The sequence below is a fragment of the Schistocerca nitens genome, chromosome 7 (assembly GCF_023898315.1).
Source record: "Schistocerca nitens isolate TAMUIC-IGC-003100 chromosome 7, iqSchNite1.1, whole genome shotgun sequence".
NCBI lineage: Eukaryota > Metazoa > Arthropoda > Insecta > Orthoptera > Acrididae > Schistocerca > Schistocerca nitens.
This window is the reverse complement of record NC_064620.1, coordinates 217,789,906-217,809,560: the sequence shown is the minus strand read 5'-3', so window position 1 is coordinate 217,809,560 and position 19,655 is coordinate 217,789,906. Positions and strand designations below refer to the sequence as shown.

The 19,655-nt window shown below is 40.6% G+C and overlaps 1 protein-coding gene across 2 annotated transcripts in view; it reads right to left on the bottom strand.

Moving 5' to 3' along the window:
- The window catches only part of LOC126195431 (probable aminopeptidase NPEPL1), a 44,232-nt gene that overhangs the window by 16,489 nt on the left and 8,088 nt on the right, over nucleotides 1–19,655 (bottom strand). For both annotated transcript variants that reach the window (XM_049934044.1, XM_049934043.1), the window contains exons 4-7: nucleotides 18,826–19,137; nucleotides 16,876–17,103; nucleotides 14,207–14,385; nucleotides 3,133–3,256 (exon numbers count right to left, since the gene is read on the bottom strand). In XM_049934044.1, the coding sequence (XP_049790001.1) occupies nucleotides 3,133–3,256; nucleotides 14,207–14,385; nucleotides 16,876–17,103; nucleotides 18,826–19,137 (843 nt within the window). The remainder of the gene's footprint in view (nucleotides 1–3,132; nucleotides 3,257–14,206; nucleotides 14,386–16,875; nucleotides 17,104–18,825; nucleotides 19,138–19,655) is intronic.

Sequence of the window (19,655 nt, the reverse complement as noted above, 5' to 3'; positions counted from 1 at the left end):
GTGTGTGTATCACTGACTGTTATTTCTGGACCAATCAGTGACTATCAGAGTTTGAACTGTGTGTGTGTGTGTGTGTGTGTGTGTGTGTGTGAATTTTTCCAGTAGAGTTCTAATTCTTGGAATACCAAACCACAATCACAGACACTAGAGGATCCCCCTACTGGAAACAAAATCTGTGCTTCATGATAAAGTATCCTTTTTGGAGGCACTTCTTCTTATATAAATGGCTGGAACCACCAGGGCCCAGTAGAAGGTTTTACTACACAGCTTCTTGTCATTTGTTTTGAGTCACTCTTACCACTGATGCACTTCAGAGGAGTCAAAGACTTCGGAGTGTGATGCAGTGTGTATCCTCCATTCCTCCTTAGTTGCTAAGTCCAAATTTCTACCTGTCTGGTATCCATCAGAATACCATCACCTAGCCTAGTTGTTTTAAACAAAGGAGATGAAAAACACCTTGGAATATGCCTGCAGCCTTAATTGGTTCAAATGGCTCTGAGCACTATGGGACTTAACATCTGAGGTCATCAGTCCCCTAGAACTTAGAACTACATAAACTTAACTAACCTAAGGACATCACACACATCCATGCCCGAGGCAGGATTCGAACCTGTGACCGTAGAGGTCGCGCGGTTCCAGACTGAAGCGCCTAGAACCGCTCAGCCACACCGGCTGAAAACATGCGCTTGATTCATGATGTTATATACCAATTACACTCCAATTACTGCGCACAACATTCTCTGTGGGCATGACACATAACCAACTGTCTACTTCCAAGAATGGCCACAGTGAAAATTGACTGTACAACAGCCAAACATGTTATGCATCAAAACTCAAATGATCAGCAGCTGCTTCACTATGCTTGCCATTTGGATACTCCTTTCCAGCACAAGCTTTTCTGAGCTATGCAGATGGCAATTCTCTCCCTGCATACTCATAATCCTCCAGCCTACACTTCTGCCAACCTGTTTCCCACTGCCTCATCTTGCCTTTTCACTTTTCTCTCTTTTCATTATCCATACCACCCCTCCCCCATTCAGTTCGTGTACTGTCTTGTCCCCACCATTATTCTTCCTGGCCCCCCCTCCCCGTCCCGTCCGCACGTGGGCTCTCTCTCTCTCTCTCTCTCTCTCTCTCTCTCTCTACCCCGCCCCCCTTCCCATGCCTCACCCCTTCTCTCTGTCTGCCTCCAATGTACTCCCTCTGTACCTTTATATCTCTTACATGCTCTACTTCCTCAGAACTCCTATTGTCTTGTTCTGCAACTCCCAAGTCATCTGTTTTTCCTGGTACTTCCTGGTAGCCCCTCCTCACCTTGTGCAACCTTCCCTACCCCTTCTGTACATCAATCAGATCAGGCAATTGCTCTCTAATATTCAGTGTCTCTGTGGCTAGAAGTAGTGTGCATTTGGGTGCCTGTGCGTACTTTCTGCCAGAAGAAGAGCCAGAGCTCAAAACCTGGTTAATATTGTGTTAGGTAAGGGAGTGATGCATTATGTTTCAGTCTGCTGAAAGTGAATGGTTGCCTTTCTTTATGTTACATATTGTTCCACCCATCCACAAATTTCCATTATTATTATAGTTTTAAGTTCTTCACATACAGTAACAATATCAGTTTCAAATGGAACAAGAATACTTGAAATGTTGCAGACTCTTTCACACTCAGAATGTTGTTGTTCATTCAAAATGCTGATGTACTAAACACATGATGGACTAAACACATAATATGAATCCTGCATATGTACAGTCAATTCCACAAACTGATTTAGTGTTTTGTCATCACATTTTTACAGAAAAGAACAAAACAGTTCAGAAATAAGGATTACTGGCTTCCTTTTTGTGGATGTTGTACTACTGATAGCATTGGCAAAACAGTGGCACTTGGGGTTACCATTCTTCCATTCAAAAGTGTCTCTTAGGACTTCCTGACTGTATGTGATACTGTAGTCCTCCTCAATGCAGTGATATTGAAAGAAACATGTATGAGGCGTTGAGTAGGTAAAAATGTTTTTAGTATGGACATTTCTAGCAGGAGCAAGTTATTAATGGTGGAATGGTACCTTGTAACCCAAACCTGAAACAACTAAGGAGTTGTCTAGATTTGAAAACATACAACAGGATGACAGTTTAGCCCATACTCCGATGTCTTTGTTATAAAGCTCATGAATGGAGCACAACAATAATACAGTTTGTTGCACTTTGTAGGGAATTGTTACAGGTATACTACAGCCAAGCTGTAGCTGCTAAGAATTTTTCATTGAAATTTCAGAAACTATTTATTGCAAAATGTGCAGGCAGAAAATTCAGATAAAATAATGAATCTTAAAAAGTGAAGAAACAAAGTAATAAAGTGGTTTCTGAATTTTTCATACAAGTATCTCTAAACAGCCACCACTGAAGATATTCTACCGTAAAAATATTTACAAAAATATCAGTCAGATGATCCGATTCCAAATTCATCATTATGATGAACAGGATCCTTAAAAATAGTTTTTATTTCATTAACAGCTTCAGCAATGCAATTCTGAATAGAAGAATGGACAATGTAGCCTGTTAAAAAGTAGTGAAGTTGGAGTCAGCACTTACAAAAAATTATACCCTGTTAATGTAGTGAAAATTTTATTTACTATGATGTACACTAAAAACAACTTTTAAAATTACTACAAAAATTTCAATTAAATTAGTTCCCAGTATATATGACACGACCTTATAGAAGTCCATGATCATTCTTAGCACTTACATACAAACTTTGTCTAGATCACAATGTGTTTATTATTCCTTATGGCAACTGTTAATGCACTGGTCACTGTAATATATGGTAGAACTGACGATGTGACACATTGTATTTATGCTTCAGATTCTATTTTGATCTGATGATGGCAATGACTGAAAATGTATCAGAAGAAATCATAAACACATTGTGGTCCACACAAATTCTGTGTGTAAAATCATTCTGATATAGCTATAATAGTGCCAATAGTAACCGATTCCCTCATGACAGCTATTGTGACTTTGCAGTAGGTTTTATCATTAGTGTAAAATAGTATATATAGTCAGCACAATCCAAGAAAATGACCACACTGTCATGATACTGACACTGAAAGTTGAGGATTTTTTAATAGTTAACATTACCTGAGCACCTGTGAGTGTAGCCATATCAAGAATAATATTTGCTTTTAGATCCTTATGGGCATAGGAAACACCATCTGAAAGCACCAACCGCCCCTCAGCATCAGTGTTGTTTATTTCCACTGTCCTAAAATATGACATAAAATACATGTACTCTGGCTAAATTCTTAATTAGAACCACAGTATCCAGTATATTTCCACGTAAAAATGCTACAGAAAGCTATGGACACAAGAGCAGTACTCAGTGTAAATACAAAAACAAACATCTCTATTTAGTTTAACATTACATCACCACTCAAGCGCAATGTAGCATGAGAAACGTGATTACAGACACTGACAGGAAGCTTGTGTAATGAGTCCTGACTATTATGGACACAGGTCACCTGTATCATCATAATGGTACACTACTAAATCTCATGCTAACAACTATTTAAAGTTTTCTGGCACCATTCTTTCTCATTAGAAATATGCAGTAATGAACTCTAACTGTAAATATGCATAAAAGGGGAAATAGTCTTCATGTGCAAAACATTACATTGGAGAAGCAGAGAAATTATGTTGCATGATTCACAAAAGAAATTAAAGTTTGTAGTGACTTATATTAAGCTTCTGCAATGAATAAGAATCACCAGCTGATAAAGTAATAAATATTGCTAAAAACTGTGCATTGGAACCCTTTTTATGGCTAGGTAATAACATTTAATGGAATCAACAGCTTGTGTAATCTAAAATGAAAATGCATCATATAGGAGCAAATATGCCAAACAGAATGCATGCAGCGCTGAGGATAAGGTGGGGGTGGGGGTGGGGGGAGCTATTAGTGGTTACTTTTGGTTGTTCAAGTTGGAGATATAAGCTATCGGGATATGCAAGAGCAGGATACAGTTCAGAAAGTAAATTTGTTAACGTATCACCATCACACTAGGTCTACAGTTCAGCACTGTAAAAAGTTGCTAGTAACTTTAAAAAAAAACCTGGAAATGATGTTCATTTCCTCCTTGAAGAGAAATACATTAATGGATTGGTGTTGAAACAGCAGGTATTTGTAATATATCTTAGAATTAAAACAACTCAGCTGCTGCAAATACTCCCTAAGGAGATCAGACAGCCAATTTTTTTTATTATTTTTCTATTTAATCCTACGTTCAGCAGACTGTTGCTTGCCACCTATAAAACCAGCCATGTCATATACCACCAGCCTTAGTGCAATTGTTGCACAGCTTTTTGTACTGGTATGAGTACATAGGACAAATGGCCCAATGGCTGTGGACAAAAGAAAAGTGGACCACCCTGCGGCACAACATGCAGCTGAACGTAACATGCCTGATTTCACGGATTGCTTCACAACCAGGGCCATATGGATCCTCCCCTCCACCACCAGCTTTTCTTAACTGCACAGATGAGAGTTAACCTTACAACATGGTCTCCGTTCCCGAAATCAACCCTGCCTCAATCTGCGGTTATGTACTCTCTCCCCACACCCTCATCCAATCGTTTCCGCCCTCTCTGTCCTATACCTCTTCCCAATTTATGTCTCCTCACTCTCCCTCTGTGCTGCTCTCTTCCAACACATCCATCAGTCTTTCCCCTTCTCTTGTCCTCTCCTTTTCCACTCTATGTATCTCATTCCCTCCCTCACAGCTTCCTGAAGCTGTACCTGGTAGCCTTGTCTTGCTACCATCTAGTTTCTTCATGCTCCACCAGGCAATGCTGACCTCTCCACACCCCCGGATCCAAGTCAAGCTTTGCTATCCCTTACCCTTCCCTGCTCCACTCTGGATCGTTGCTCCCATTCAATTTGACAGCTGGAGCAGCTGGAGACAGAGGTTTTGTGTGTGTGTATGTGTGTGTGTGTGTGTGTGTGCGCGCGCGCGCTCACGTGCATGTGCTGTTGATATTCCAACCTTTACTTTCCATTGTTAATTTTTCACTGCCGACAGAAAACAATTCAATGTAATTTGATTTTCTGTTAGATGTTCACAGGGGAAACATAATATGCTGCTATTGAGAAAGCCAAATGCCTTAATTAAATCAAGTAACCAGAAACTGCTTACAATTTCTGAAGCCTTCTCACTGCCTCCCAGAAACCAACACACTTGATTATGCAAATTACATATGAGTACTGCTTATACAAAGATTCATCAAATGCCTCTGGCAATGTAGATAATAGGAGTTGCTGGATATGTGCTTTTACAAGAGAAACTGTTTTAGAAAGTTAATAATCTCCCCGACCCCTCCCACCCATAGTATAACCTTCAAATCTTGTTTACAAATAGAACTTACCACACTAAGATATATGTTAAAGATCTTGCCATAATCACAAAATCTGCAGAACATCACATAATAATGGGCTAACTCATACCTCCATAGAGCCTGCCTATTTAATGAAGGTATGCTTATTGCCAAAGAAAACTTTCAGCAACAGAGATAGCTGTGACCTATTTTCACTGTAAATAAGGATTTGCCCTCTTATTAGATAAGACAGTGATTTGGTTTACAGTTACCTGGCACTTTTACAACAAAATATTACTTAGATAATGTCCCTTCCCAGCCACTTTCAGATGTTAGGCATACATACTGAGACGGAGGTCATGGAGAGATTTAAATGATGTCACTGCAGTACTTCAGCAGCAGCAATTTCCACAGTACTCTGGTAACATCTTTTATGAAACATTTTATATGATATAAACTGTGGTCTGAAACATAAAACTGTTACTTCAAGATGACATTTTGTTCTGACCATCGCTTCTGTATTCCTGTAAAGGATGTTTGCAGCCATCCTGTTACATCAACTGGATCTCCTTCATAACCTTCTCACCTACTAGTTTTCAATCTGGTGTTAAACCACTCTTACGATAATTTTGGTAGTATTGTATTATTATCCCTGAGCTCGCTCACAGTTTTTAACAAGCAACAAACTTTTCAATTTCATTATCTGTGACTGATTCACTATTTTTCCCACTCTATAAGCTGTGTGAAGTTCATTTTCATCACACCCTGACCATGTGTATACATGACATCAAATCACATTCACTTTCTGAATGCCTTTTTAACATTTTCCAATATTCATTAGCTTCTCAGACTGTTAATTTCCTCTCTGACATCCACTATAATATTTCATTAAGCTCTCCCCACATTCTCTTACAAACCAAATTTTACAAGATCTGCAGATCCAACAGGTGAACTGACAGCTAATATTACTGTCAACATAAATTTAGACAACAAAACTGGCAAGCGCCAAGTATTTTTGGAAAGCCTGTCACCATCTCTAAATTTCTTAAATGGGATTGGACAACCAGCCTTTGGGGTCAATAAAGTATCCAGACCCACGACCCTGCCCAAAATGTTCCAAGACATGCCCAGCAACAGACTGTTGGATGCTACCAACAGAAAGATTAAGTGCAGCCATTCATTCCAAAAAAAAAAAAAAAAAAAAAGGTCTGTAGTGATCATGCCAACATACAATACAGTGCAAATTGTAATTGAGCTGCTGTAATCAAGAAATTGTTTGTAAATTGTTTGTGTGTATGGTAACTGCCCAACATCTGTTCTATATGGTACAGAGTTGTCTTTCCTTGTAACATTGCTTATATTCTATACAAAATTTTCCTCAGTTTCATAAACTGAACCTTAATTTGTCTGTAAAAAGCATTTTCTAATAAAAATACCTAGTGGATAGTTGGTTGGTTAGACTGGAGAAGGGAACAAACTATGAGGTCATCAGCCCCTCGACCCGGGAATAACTAAAACCGATAAAACGTCACACTATAAGAGGGAACTACAATGGCCACAAAAATTACAAACTACAAAAACAGAGAAGGAAGGAAGAAGGCGGAAAAGAGAGGAGGGACAGAAAGTGATTAATGACAGGAGCATGAAGGAAAAAGCACAGGTAGCCAAGACAGACACTCAAGATAAAACAGACCCCATAAGGAAAGGAGTGGGAAGGCAGAGGGCAGGGGTGAACCACCAAGCCCAGTCGAAGCCAGTCAAGTTGGGGCGAAGGGGGGAGCAAGACAGCCTGCCAACCCCTTCACCCAGTGATAACGTTGCAGGTTGCAGGTCCTATCATTAAATAAAGCGATAACCCCCCCCCCCATCATGAAGAAATCGTAAAACTAGATCAGCTGCTGAAGCACTGTCAGTTAACGCAAGGGGTAGCGGGTCAGGAAAGCTAAAAGTCCGTTGCAGGGCGGCTAAGTTGGGACAGTCCAGTACGAGATGAGCCACAGTCAACATTGATCCATGACGTCAGAGAGGGGGTTCCTCATGACGGAGGAGATAAGTGAGTCAGCTGACTCACCAGGCTTTCAAGGAGCTTGCAGAGGGTGTTGGTAAGGCTAATTGGATGGTAGCTATCCAACTGAAGAGGTGGCTTCCCAGGCTTCAACACCAGAATAACAATGCTTTCTTGTTACTGGGTAGGAAATACCCCTTCACTCCACAGACGGTTGGAAAGGGTCAGTATACGATGGTGGCCAGCCACCGATAAGTGTTGGAGAATTTGATTATGTATCAAATCTGGCCAGGAGTCTTGTTGGGACAAAGGGCAAGGGCACTGGTGAATTCCCACTCACTAAATGGGGCATTGTACGGCTCCAAGCAGTGAGAAATGAAAGACAAAGGCAGGCATTCCAAGCACTCTTTCAGAGGAGGAACTTGGGCGGATACTGAGTCGATGCAGAGGCTTAGGCAAAGTGTTGAGAGAAATGCTCTGCGACAAAGTCTGGATGGGTAAGGACAACACTATGCACAGAAATTCCTGCAACACCGGTGGGAGGATGATGGCCAAAAATTCGCCTGAGTTTCACCCAGACTTGTGAAGAGGGGGTGTGCGATCCTACGGCAGCCACATATCGTTCCCAGCAAATCTGTTTCCGAAATCTGATTAGGTAATGGGTGCGGGTGTGGAATCGTTTAAAGACCAGAAGGAGAGCAGTAGGAGTGTTGAAGAGCATGACAGCGGTCTTTTATGACCACAGCAATTTCCGGAGTCCACCAAGGGACCATCTTCCGACGGGGGGCAACCCAAGGAAGAAGGGATGGCTGAAACAGCTGCGGAAAGGATAGCGGCAGTCAAAGTCTGTGTAGACTCATCAACACCGCTGTGTGGTAGTAGAGGGGAGATGGTAGCAGAGAACGCACCCCAATCAGCTTTAGAGAAGGCCCACCTGGGAGGGTGATGGAGCGAGATACACTGAAGGAAGGCAAAAAAATCGGGTAATGATCACTGTCACATAAGTCGTCGTGGACACCCGAGTGAATGTAGGGAAGAAGGCCGGGACTGCAGATGAGAGGTCAAGGGCAGAGAAAGTGTCATGTACCACATTAAAGTGTGTGGGAGTGCCGGTGTTTAGTAAACAGAGGTCAAGCCCTGCCAGAACAGCTTCAACTGTCCTGCCCAGGGCAGTAGTTGTGTGACTACCCCAAAGAGGGTTGTGGGCATTTAAGTCCTCTAGAAGCAGGAAGGGAGAAGGGAGTTGTTGAAGAAGGGTGGTTAGGGCAAGGGATGTGGGTGGCCTATCAGACGGGAGGTAGAGATTATAGATTGTGATTGGAGTGGCCAGATGGACCCAGAGTGGCATGGAGGGGAACCCATTTACTAACAATGTCCTTGTGGATCAAGATGTAAACACCACCAGAAGCCCGCAAGGGGCCAATACAGCTCCAACAGAAAGTGTGGAATGCACAAAGGGTGGGTGAGTAAGAATTGACAAAATGAGTCTCCTGGAGAGTAATGCAAGCAGTACAGTAGGAGGAAAAAAGGGGCCACAACTACAGGAGGTTATGCAATCCAAATGGGAAGGGAATGGATCGGAGCCGGTCACACCGCAGAGTCACCATCCGTCACTGAGAAGGATGGGATAATGTCCATATAGGTGGGGTGAGACTCTGTTGGTTCATTGGCTGGAGGAGGGGAAGGCGGCACCTCAGTGGGTACCAGAGGGGCCTTGCCCTAAAATGCCTAGTGGAAAACAGAAAAGTAATACCTCTAAAGATTTGATGTAGAAATGTAAAATATGCATAGGCTCTGATCGAGGGTAGTAACAGCAAGGATTTAAAGCAATAGGCTGTGGATGGTATAGTTCTGAGCTCTTAACTATGTAATACTTTCTGAAGGAATTGTCTTATTTTGAGCACCTTAGTGCAATGGTGGATATGCCAAATTGATTTCAGTGAACCCAATTCATGTAGTTAACTGAATTTCGGCAAGGTTATATTGTGGAACTGCCAAAGACCAGGTGGCCCATCAAAGAAATGTTGTGTGTAGCTGTCAGTGGTGTATTAATATCAGTGCTGGTAATTCAAGGATCCTCGCAGATTTGATTCTGAACAGCAGCAGCATACAGAGCACACCTTGGCTGCAGTATCAGATGAACAGTCATAGTTGGAATGTACATTTACTACAGTGCTAATGTTGCCTCAATAGTGTCAGCTAGGAGCATCAGAAATTGTAGACTGAAAGCAGGGCAATGAGAATGTGGATCACTAACATGCTTCCTCTCAACCCCACGCATCCCACATCATGATGTGTAGCTGAAGAGAGGAACGGAAGGTTAGAAAGTACAAAGTTGTACTTAATGAAGAGACCTGGCTCTCTTTGGTGTCGGTGACTGGCATTTGTAGGCATGGTGCCAAGCTAATAGAGCAAAAACTAGTACACTGTATCAAGAAGTTATGTATGGGGACAGCTCTTGGGCATCACGGTATGGGGAGCAGTGACTGTCCACTTCTGGTGTTTGCTGAGGGAACACAATAGCACAGAATCATCCACCCCCTTCTGTTGTTGCTACTAAATCTGGGAAATGCACTCTTTCTCAGTATCAGTTTCCAGATTTGCCTTATTACTTCACACACTTTCAAAGATTTTCAGCAGCACCATTTATCATATGTAACGACAATGAACTGGAAATTTGTCCAACAATGTGTAATACTGGCAACACCCCATGACAAACTGTGACAAAACACATAGAAGCAAAACAAAATAATAAACCTACAATTATTCATTAATTCATCATGTGCTGCAGATAACATAAAGAATGAGAATATTCAGGTAAGTGGAATGCGTCAAGGTACACATAGCAAAAGACAAGCAAATCATAGTACTGTAGTATTGTATAACTAGTGCCTATGATTCTACTAGCCTTCAGACAGCTGTATAGCAGAAGTGATCTGCATTCCTTGCTTGCTCGTTATAAGGACTTCGGCAATCACAAGGAAACAATCCAATGTAAATCTAAAGCTGCGGGATTGAAAGTCTCTTCACGTTTGCAGCCAGATACTAAAGTAAATTAGATTCAATACTTTGGCAATCCTGCTGTTTGCCATCTTCAGGACTGTTTTCCTCCACGTCTCCAGCAGTAGCCCCAAGTCCTGGGGGTGCAAGTCTCTCATGCAGGTGTCGCTACCAGCACTGGCACTATCTCGCTGCAGACAGTCACGTGCCTCCAAGCGCTGGTCGTTGTATCCTTCTGTGACCTAGCTATGAAGGCTGCGGCTCAGCCGATCTGTGGCAGTTGTACACTGGAGCAGCACTGTGGCCAGGTGCCAAACATCTGCAGTTTTTCAGTACAGACCTCTCCTCACCAAGCACAGCCGCAACTCAGTAGGAATGACACCGTGGCCACCTTGACACAGTTCCTCAAGCATGGAGTTCCTATCGAGGAGTGCACCAAACTCGCCTGACTGACATCTGTCTGCATCAAAAGTCCAAAGAGCACCTCGCCTGCTGCTTCCAAGCTGTTGACCCTCACCAAGTGCTGCCTCCGGACCACATCGCAAGACATCACCACCAACTTCGATGTCAAGCTACCAACCTTACACAACAACTACAACCAGACCAAGGACATTTTACTAAAGTAACAGACAATAGGCCGGCACCAAGCCACACATCCAAGATGCTTTGTTTTGTTATTCATAGCGAAACAAGAAATTATTGTTTTCTTTATTCACAGGTCAAATAAACTTCTACTGTTTCACTTAACAGGTTTCCCGTACCTTGTAGCATGCACTTTCGTCACACGGATACTTAGTAACTTTGTCTGATCAGTATATTAACAAAAGAATTATCACTATCCTGCTTGATAACATTCACTCTTACGTCTGCTGTTTCCCCAATTATATTAAAGAGCTGCAGGTTATCTCATACCTTAATATTTACTTTATTACACTAGTGTTTTCAACAGTGAATAGTTACCTACATCTGTAAATACCGAGTCCTGTTTACAGTACCTTACTATTTGTCATGCTGCATTACAGTGAATACTGGTATTTGCCCTGTACTAACAGAAAATTTCAATCTTTGAGTCTCAATATTCAGATAATTTATAGAAAAAGTGTTAATGATATATATTATTAATATTCATCTGAACTTGTAAGGATTCTAAGCGTATTGCTTTGTGTGAGATGGGAGACCGTCATGCACACAACTATGCTCTGAACCCTACAAAAGAAGGCAAAGTCAAAGTGCAAATAATTTTTGTCTTCCATTGTGATTACACAACCCACTTTCAGGTGAAGCTGATTTTTACCAGCACGATGTATTAAAGAATAGATGTAGCGGGAAGGAACTATAAAAATTCATAAATCCTTAAATCGAGTTCTGCAAAATGTTTGGTAATCTGCTTTACACAATATCCTTACTGCTAGTGCCAGGTGAATAAATAGTTTATTTACATTAAATGCCCTCTCCCTGAAGCTAATTCCGCAAGACAATAAGGAGTGAAAATATGTAAATAAAGCTAACACAGCCACCTTGTCCTTAGTTCAATGTAATGAGAGATCCAAGGGTGTAACACATGTAACTCAGCGTCTTTGTTTGTTTGTGTGTTGATTCCATTTTAATTTGTAATCCAGCTGGACCCTACAAAATTTTACACACGGCATTTCATTTAGTGAATGACTATTAATGCCTACTTCTGGTGCTAGCAGGTCATTTTGGCTAGTTTGAAATTGTATGCTGATAACCAGCTACATGCCCGTTCAGTCATCACATGAACTTTGTTCGCCAAGGTTCAGTCTGGACCCTTGATTAGTATGCCTGAGTTATGAGCAAATATAGCAGTTTTTGAACTACTCTGTAAAGTCACTGGAAGATCATTTATGTAGGTAAAGATTTTTTGTGGGGGTTCCATAGTGGTTGTTACTGTGGTCTTCAGTGTGATAATAGATTTGCTGCAGCTCTCCCTGTTACTCTATCCTGTGCATGCCTCCATCTCTAAATGACTACTGCAAACACATCCATTTGAATCTGCTTACTGTATTCATCTCTTGACCCCTTTCCATGATTTTTACCTCCACACTTCCCTCAAGTACTAAATTGGTGATCCCTTTATGTCTCACCATGGGTCCTAGTGACCAATACGATTAGTGCCACAAATTTCTCTTCTCCTCAATTCAAATCGGTACCTCCTCATCAGTTTTTTGATATACCCAGCTAATCTTCAGTATTCTTCTGTAGCACCACATTTCAAGAGCTTCTATTTGCTCCTTGTCTAAATTGTTTATTGTAGCTGTTTCACTTCCATATATGGCTAAACCCTATACAAAGCCTCTGATCACATACCTATACAAAATACTTCATACACGGCTACAGCCCATACAAATACTTTCAGAAAAGACTTCCCAATGCTTAAATCTGTATCCAATGTTAACAAATTTCTCTTCTTCAGAAACACTTTTCTTGCCACTGCCAGTCTACACTTTATATATCCACTCAACTTCAGCCATAATCAGTTATTTTGCTGCCCAAAAAGCTAAACTCATCCTCTGCTGTCAGTGCCTCATTTCTTAATCTAATTCCTTGAGCACACCTAATTCAATTTGATTACATTCCATTATCTTTGTTTTGCTTTTGGTGATGTTAGTCTTTATCCTGCTTTCAAGGCACTGTTCATTCTATCCAACTGTTCTTCAAAGTCCTTTGCTGTCTCTGACAGAATTACAATCTCACTGCAAAACTTCAAAGATTTTATGCCTTCTCTCTCAATTATAATTCCTACTCCAAACCTTTCTTTGTCATGGCTGGCTCTCCCCTGGCTATCAGTAGTTTCGACAGAATGTCTTAGCTCCTGGGGTCTGGTTTCGGCTTAGGTGTTTCAGTGCTCTGGCAAAATGTTCTTGCAGTATCATATCTCCCATCTCCTCTTCCATTTCCATAATATTGTCTTGAAGTATATTTCCCTTCAGTAGGTCATCTCTATACTCCATCATTTAGCTTCCCACTCTTTGCTTAGGACTGGTTTTTCATCAAAGCTCTTGATATTAATACTGCAGCTTCTCTTTTCTCCAAAGGCCTCTTTAATTTTCCTGTGGGCAGTAACTATCTTCTGCCTAGTGATATACACTTCTAAATCCTTCAAAATCCGCTAGGTTACATAATTCATTCCAAGATTAGTTTCATGCCCATGACAGTCTGTCAGAAAGACAATCTGCTTTCTATTATGAAGGCCAGGCTCCGTCTATGCAAGTGGGATTTTATTAATGCCATAACATTTTAGTATACCGAGTAGAATTTTGTAACAAGCCTATGATTATGTCTAAGCTCAATTGCAGGGTTGCACTGTAACTAGAGAAAGTTATACAAGATAATGATTTGTTGCTCAATATTATCTATCAACTACATGTGCAATGCCAATACTGTGAGCACTATTAATAACATTTAATTCACTGTGGATATCTGCTTCAGAGAACTGATTTTTAATTTTCCTCATTTTTTTCTTTTAAATTTTTGTGCTGAAAAGTTAAGTTTTTATTATTTTATTTTTTGTCTATATTTGCTGGGTAGTAGCGTACTATAGTGAAAGAAGAATATTTCAAATATATAACAAGGAAAAGTCTTGGCAGAATGTAAATAATTTAGGAGTAAAGGACCACACACTGAAGAGGAGAAGCATTGAGTGATTTTCTGTATCCCTAACTTATTTACATTCAAATGTATATTCTCAAGAGTACAGATATACTAAAATGGCCTATTTTTTCACTAAACGCTGAAATGCAAATACATAATAATAACTTCTTTCTGAGGAAATACAAACAGAAAATTTTAAGTTGTTTTACATGGAGAAATGATGCTCACCTGCCAGAATAAAGAGTGTGGACATCATCTGGACGTGTTGCATCAGGACCCACAGCATTTTCTGCTAGACAGAAAACAGCATGTAAATTCTGTGCAAAGCCCCTCTCAACTGCTGCCATGAACGCACCAAGTATGGCAGCTGCTCCACCACAGTCACGCTTCATGCCTGGCATAGTAGTCTGGAATCAAAGAATTAACATATTCATACAAATATTGCACATTCCGCTCCTCGTGAATGTGAAATCAGTGTCACTAAAGCTAATGTATTATAGACAGTACTTCATCTACACTAAATATATTTCAGTCCCATTACACTTAGCAAAGCAGAAATTATTATCTATCTTTATCTTTGCATTATATTTTGACAGTCATGAAGATATAAGGTCAGTTACTCACAAGGGAACCTCCCCATCGCACCCCCCTCAGATTTAGTTATAAATTGACACAGTGGATAGGCCTTGAAAAACTGAACACAGATCAATCGAGAAAACAGGAAGAAGTTGTGTGGAACTAAAAAAATAAGCAAAATATACAAACTGAGTAGTCCATGCGCAAGATAGGGAACATCAAGGACAATATGAGCTGAGGAGCGCCGTGGTCCCATGGTTAGAGTGAGCACCTGTGTAACGAGAGGTCCTTGGTTCGAGTCTTCCCTTGAGTGAAAATTTTACTTTCTTTATTTTCGCAAAGTTACGATCTGTCCATTCATTCATTGATGTCTCGGTTCACTGTAATAAGTTTAGTGTCTGTGTTTTGGGACCGCACCGCAAAACCGTGCGATTAGTAGACGAAAGGACGTGCCTCTCCAATAGGAACCGAAAACATTTGATCGCAAGGTCATAGGTCAACCGATTCCTCCACAGGAAAATGCGTAAGATATATTCTATACGACACTGGTGACGGCATGTGCCTCACATGACAGGAATATGTTGTCGACCCACCTAACTTGCACACTTGGCGAATGGGTAAAAAGATTCTTCTACCTTGCCCGGTTTAGGTTTTCTTGTGGATGTGATAATCACTCCCAAAAAAGTGATGAAAACATAAGAGTTTGTCAGATAAACTGCAACAAATGAATGCAACAGTTTCACAGTCGCACAGTTTTCCCTGTGCTCTGTCAAAACATATGTTTTTTACGTTTTCAAATGTTTCTGTGTGTAGACCGTCAAATCCTGCATATGTCCAAGCAAATCTGAACATGTCCCGGAATTTTGGAGAACGAAGTTGATTATGCGTGAGTGCCTGAACTTTGATAATTGTCTGAAAATAAAAAATTAAACTTTTCACTCGAGACAAGACTTGAACCAAGGACCTCTCATTCCGCAGCTTCTCACGCTAACCACGGGACCACGGCGCTCGTACGCTCACATTTTCCTTGATGTTGCTTACCTTGCGCATGGACTACTCAGTTTGTATATTTTGCTTATTTTTTTCATAGTTCCACACAACTTCTTCCTGTTTTCTCTATTGATCTGTGTTCAGTTTTTCAAGGCCTGTCCCTGTGCCAACTTATAACTAAATCTGAGAGGGGGTGCGATGGGAGGTTCCCTTGTCAGAAATGTAGAGCTGACAGTTACTGACTATATGGGTTGATGTTTGGTTAGCATTTACTGCCAATTGTGTAAGCTAAACCTCTTCCATACACCATTAGTTAACCAACTTCCAATTTCTATGAGTGTCAGGAAAGATAAAATATTTCTGAAATTTAAATAAAACACATTTAATCTTAATTCATGGTTTTACCCTGGCTTATGTGCTCTTTTGAGTTGGGATTCCCTATCTCTCCCCCCCCCCTCCCTCCCTCCCCGATAAGCTATGATGCAATGAAGAATACTAGTGTACTCTCCCAGAAACCTCTAGCCACATGATGAAGTATTTTTTGTCTTCAATACCTGCATCTATCTATAAAAAATGGTCAGTATACTACGTTGAGACAGTAAAATGATCTTATTAAGTGTGCCTTTTCATTTTCACCATTCATCTACAGTTACGCAGTTGCCTGCCAGTTTCTTCCTTTTGCAAAATGATGAATACCCATCACAACTAAAGTTTACATGCTGGAATATTGTAACATTGCTCAACAATTGGTTATGCTGAATTTATTCTGTTATGGATGGAACTTAGATTTGGACAATGAGAGAGAATTATTGAAAAAATGTGTCTGCCTCTAAAAAGAAATCCTTGACAGATATGCTAATGGTGTCTTCTTTATAAAATGGATGGTGAGCTTCCCCCCCCCCCCCCCCCTCCCTCCCTCCCATTCCTCACCATTGCTAGACAGCAGGAGGTTCTCTACTTGCATTTTAATAATATCCATACCAAACACATAATTGGATGTGATAGAAGTTTCAAACAAGAATTCTATAAACTGACTGAAATGAGACCTCCTGTCCATATCAAACACTACACAGACTTCTGGATGCATTTTCAGTACTAAAGCCATCCCTCGAAAATTCACCCATGCTAGTTACTTCATCTCAAATGTGCCCACTTTTAAAGCATAAAAAAAACAAATTTTACACAGTACATTTGGATGCCCCAAGATAACACCAAAAAGACATAATTTAAACATAATGCGATGTGCCTGTCTCTTCAACTTTTTCTAGTCGGTGTTCTGTTACTGAGTTCTTCTCACCTTACCCTTTTGACGTCAGTTCTGGATCACTCACTTTTCCCTTGATGCTGAGTCCACCGGTGTCATAAACGATGCCCTTGCCTACCCAGGCAACTGTCTCAGTCGCACCCTGCGGTTCATGGGACAGCACAGCAAGAGCTGGCCCAACAGCTGCTGCCTTTCCGACTCCGTAGATTCCACCAAAACCGCGGGCCTCCAGCTCTTTGCCTCGAATGACAGTTAGTCGCACTCCTGGGTATGCAGCAGCTACAGCTCCCACTTCCTGAACAAAAGCAATTTGCAAAAATTTCTATTCACATGCTGTTGGCAGATTTTCACAGAACATGGTGTCTGTATGTGCAGAGTACACATTAGAAAGATATAGCTTGAGCAGAAAGTCTTGCCCTGAGACAGCTTACATGAAATATTCATACAATGGTCTTTTGTTTATCATTAAATAAGATTACCATTTGCTTACACAGATAAATATTCTGTAACATTTTTACATGAGTGTGAGTTTTTTCTTTCACTTTATTATGTTTACATCAAAATATGATCATATTTGACCACTATGAGAAAGTCTAGGATTTCTGTATGTACAAGGGCGGTGAAGCATTGTGCACAACAGCAGCTGGTATCACAGGAATGAATGTAGTAGAGAAATTAGGGGAGTACTTTCTTGAATATACAGCAGGTTTTGCAACATTTTCTACATCTTGTATGCTGGTGTGCCTTCCGACTACAGGGAATTCTGCTGACAGCTATGTCTCCACTGTGGTTTGAGTTTCAATACTGAGACCAAGAAGAGACAACTAAGTGCTGTAATCACATACAGACATGTATGTGAGAGCTGTGATAGTTTGCTAATTACAAATTCTTACAGAAAGGCAATTCACCAAACAGTCAGGTAAAAATAGGTAGACTCATATGTCAACGTGTGTAGGTTAGGGTGATTAATTTTCAGTGAACTGTGACAGAACAAATTTGTGTTTAACAATCCAGATATCATGGAAGTGGCTACGCATACAAGTTTAAAAATTATGGCAACACAAAGTAACAATCTAGCCTATTTAATTGAAACTTTAAACAATATGAGCAATGCCAAACTTTAATATGAATGGAGAAAGTATTACTTTCTGATTAAGTGAACACTGAAACAGACAAGTTAGCAAAGTGCACTGCTCACTTTGATTAATAAAGCACCAGAGGCTTCCTTTCCTGAACCATTTTATTCAGATAATTCTTACTTACTCGGAGTAGAAGTTTAAAATTACAAAATATTAGGCATGTTTGCTTCAGGAAATATGATCAGGTAAATTATACTATGTTTAAAAGGTGTTAACCATTTTTGTAATGCACCCAACCACCTACAAATAACAGACAAACTCCAAAAATAAGGTAAAGAAGGGAAGTAACACAATGCAATTCTTTATGTTTTCTGTCGTTCCCCTATTTCTTCTATATAAGTGACGCTGCCGCCTACACCACCACTATCTACTTGGAGACGTGGTCCACCTATGCAACTAAACGAAAGGCTAAATTGAACAAGGCCTTCTATATATCATTCTCAAAAGGACTGTGATGACAAGATTAGTCTAATTACCCCATGAATATTGGTATTTTAAGCAGCAAATCTTCCTGTACTCCAAATGCATACGGATTAGAAACACTAACACACAGTTCTGTGGGCCATACAATCTGCCATGCACTTTATAGTTTTTGTACAGTATGGAAGTACATGTAATCACAAAAAAAGCAATATACACTTTCAAAGATCAATACAGAGTGTGTGTGTGTTTACTAATATAGGAGATATGAACAATCAATTCTCTCTTCGTCTGTTGTTTTAAGGATGTAGGTCTCTTCAACAGAAATGGCATTAGAGAACAAGCTTTAAGAATGTATGCCTCTTAAACAGAAGTGACATTAGAGAAAAAACAAACAGAACTAACTACAACATTCTACATGTAACTGTAAGGCATTAAATCTTACATATGTTACATACCTTGAGGAAGTGATCCACATTCATTACATTGCAAGGCATATCAACAATTTTGGCTGCAAGTCGAACACCAGATGCTGCACTTTCAAGGCAACGCAAATCTTCTTGGCTTAAATGCAGATCTTCAGACTCACTCTCATCTTCAGCACCATTCGCCCCATCAGCAACAGACTCAGGAACCAAGAGGAATTCAACGTTTACTACAGTTGGTGTTTTACAGTCCTGTGATGAACCTGGCGACTTTGCAGAATACAGTGGATAGGCACGCGCCACGGCACACGCTGATGCAAATACATCCTTCCGCTCACATACGATCTGCATACATAAATGACATAGTACACATTTAAAATTCTTATCTAGAAGGTCTGGATACAATAATGTAATCAATGTTAGATACAGCATGCAAAACAATAACGCACTAACGTACTTCTGCATTTGACATTTAATTTCAATGCAGAATAGTTACAGGTCTCCATAATACTCTTTGTGAGGATATCTCTATCTTTATCTCTCTGACACACACACACTCAACTACACCGTGCCATCTCAACACACACTGCTTGGATGCAGGGTGAGGTATGGTGTGAGGTGGAGGGGATGATGGAAGAGATAAGGTGGGGAGTAGGAAGGACAGTTGGGAGTTTGGAGGCAGGCAGCAGGTGCATAGGATAGGAATGTGACAGAGAGTGTAAAGTATAGGAATGCAACACGCCAGTGGTGAGGTCTTGCAGTACGCAATGACGATGAGTGAATTTGAGGGGCTATAGAGAAGAAGGAGACACCATGGGGATGTGGGTGAGCATGCAGCATGAGCAGAATTAGGGTTCTGGGGC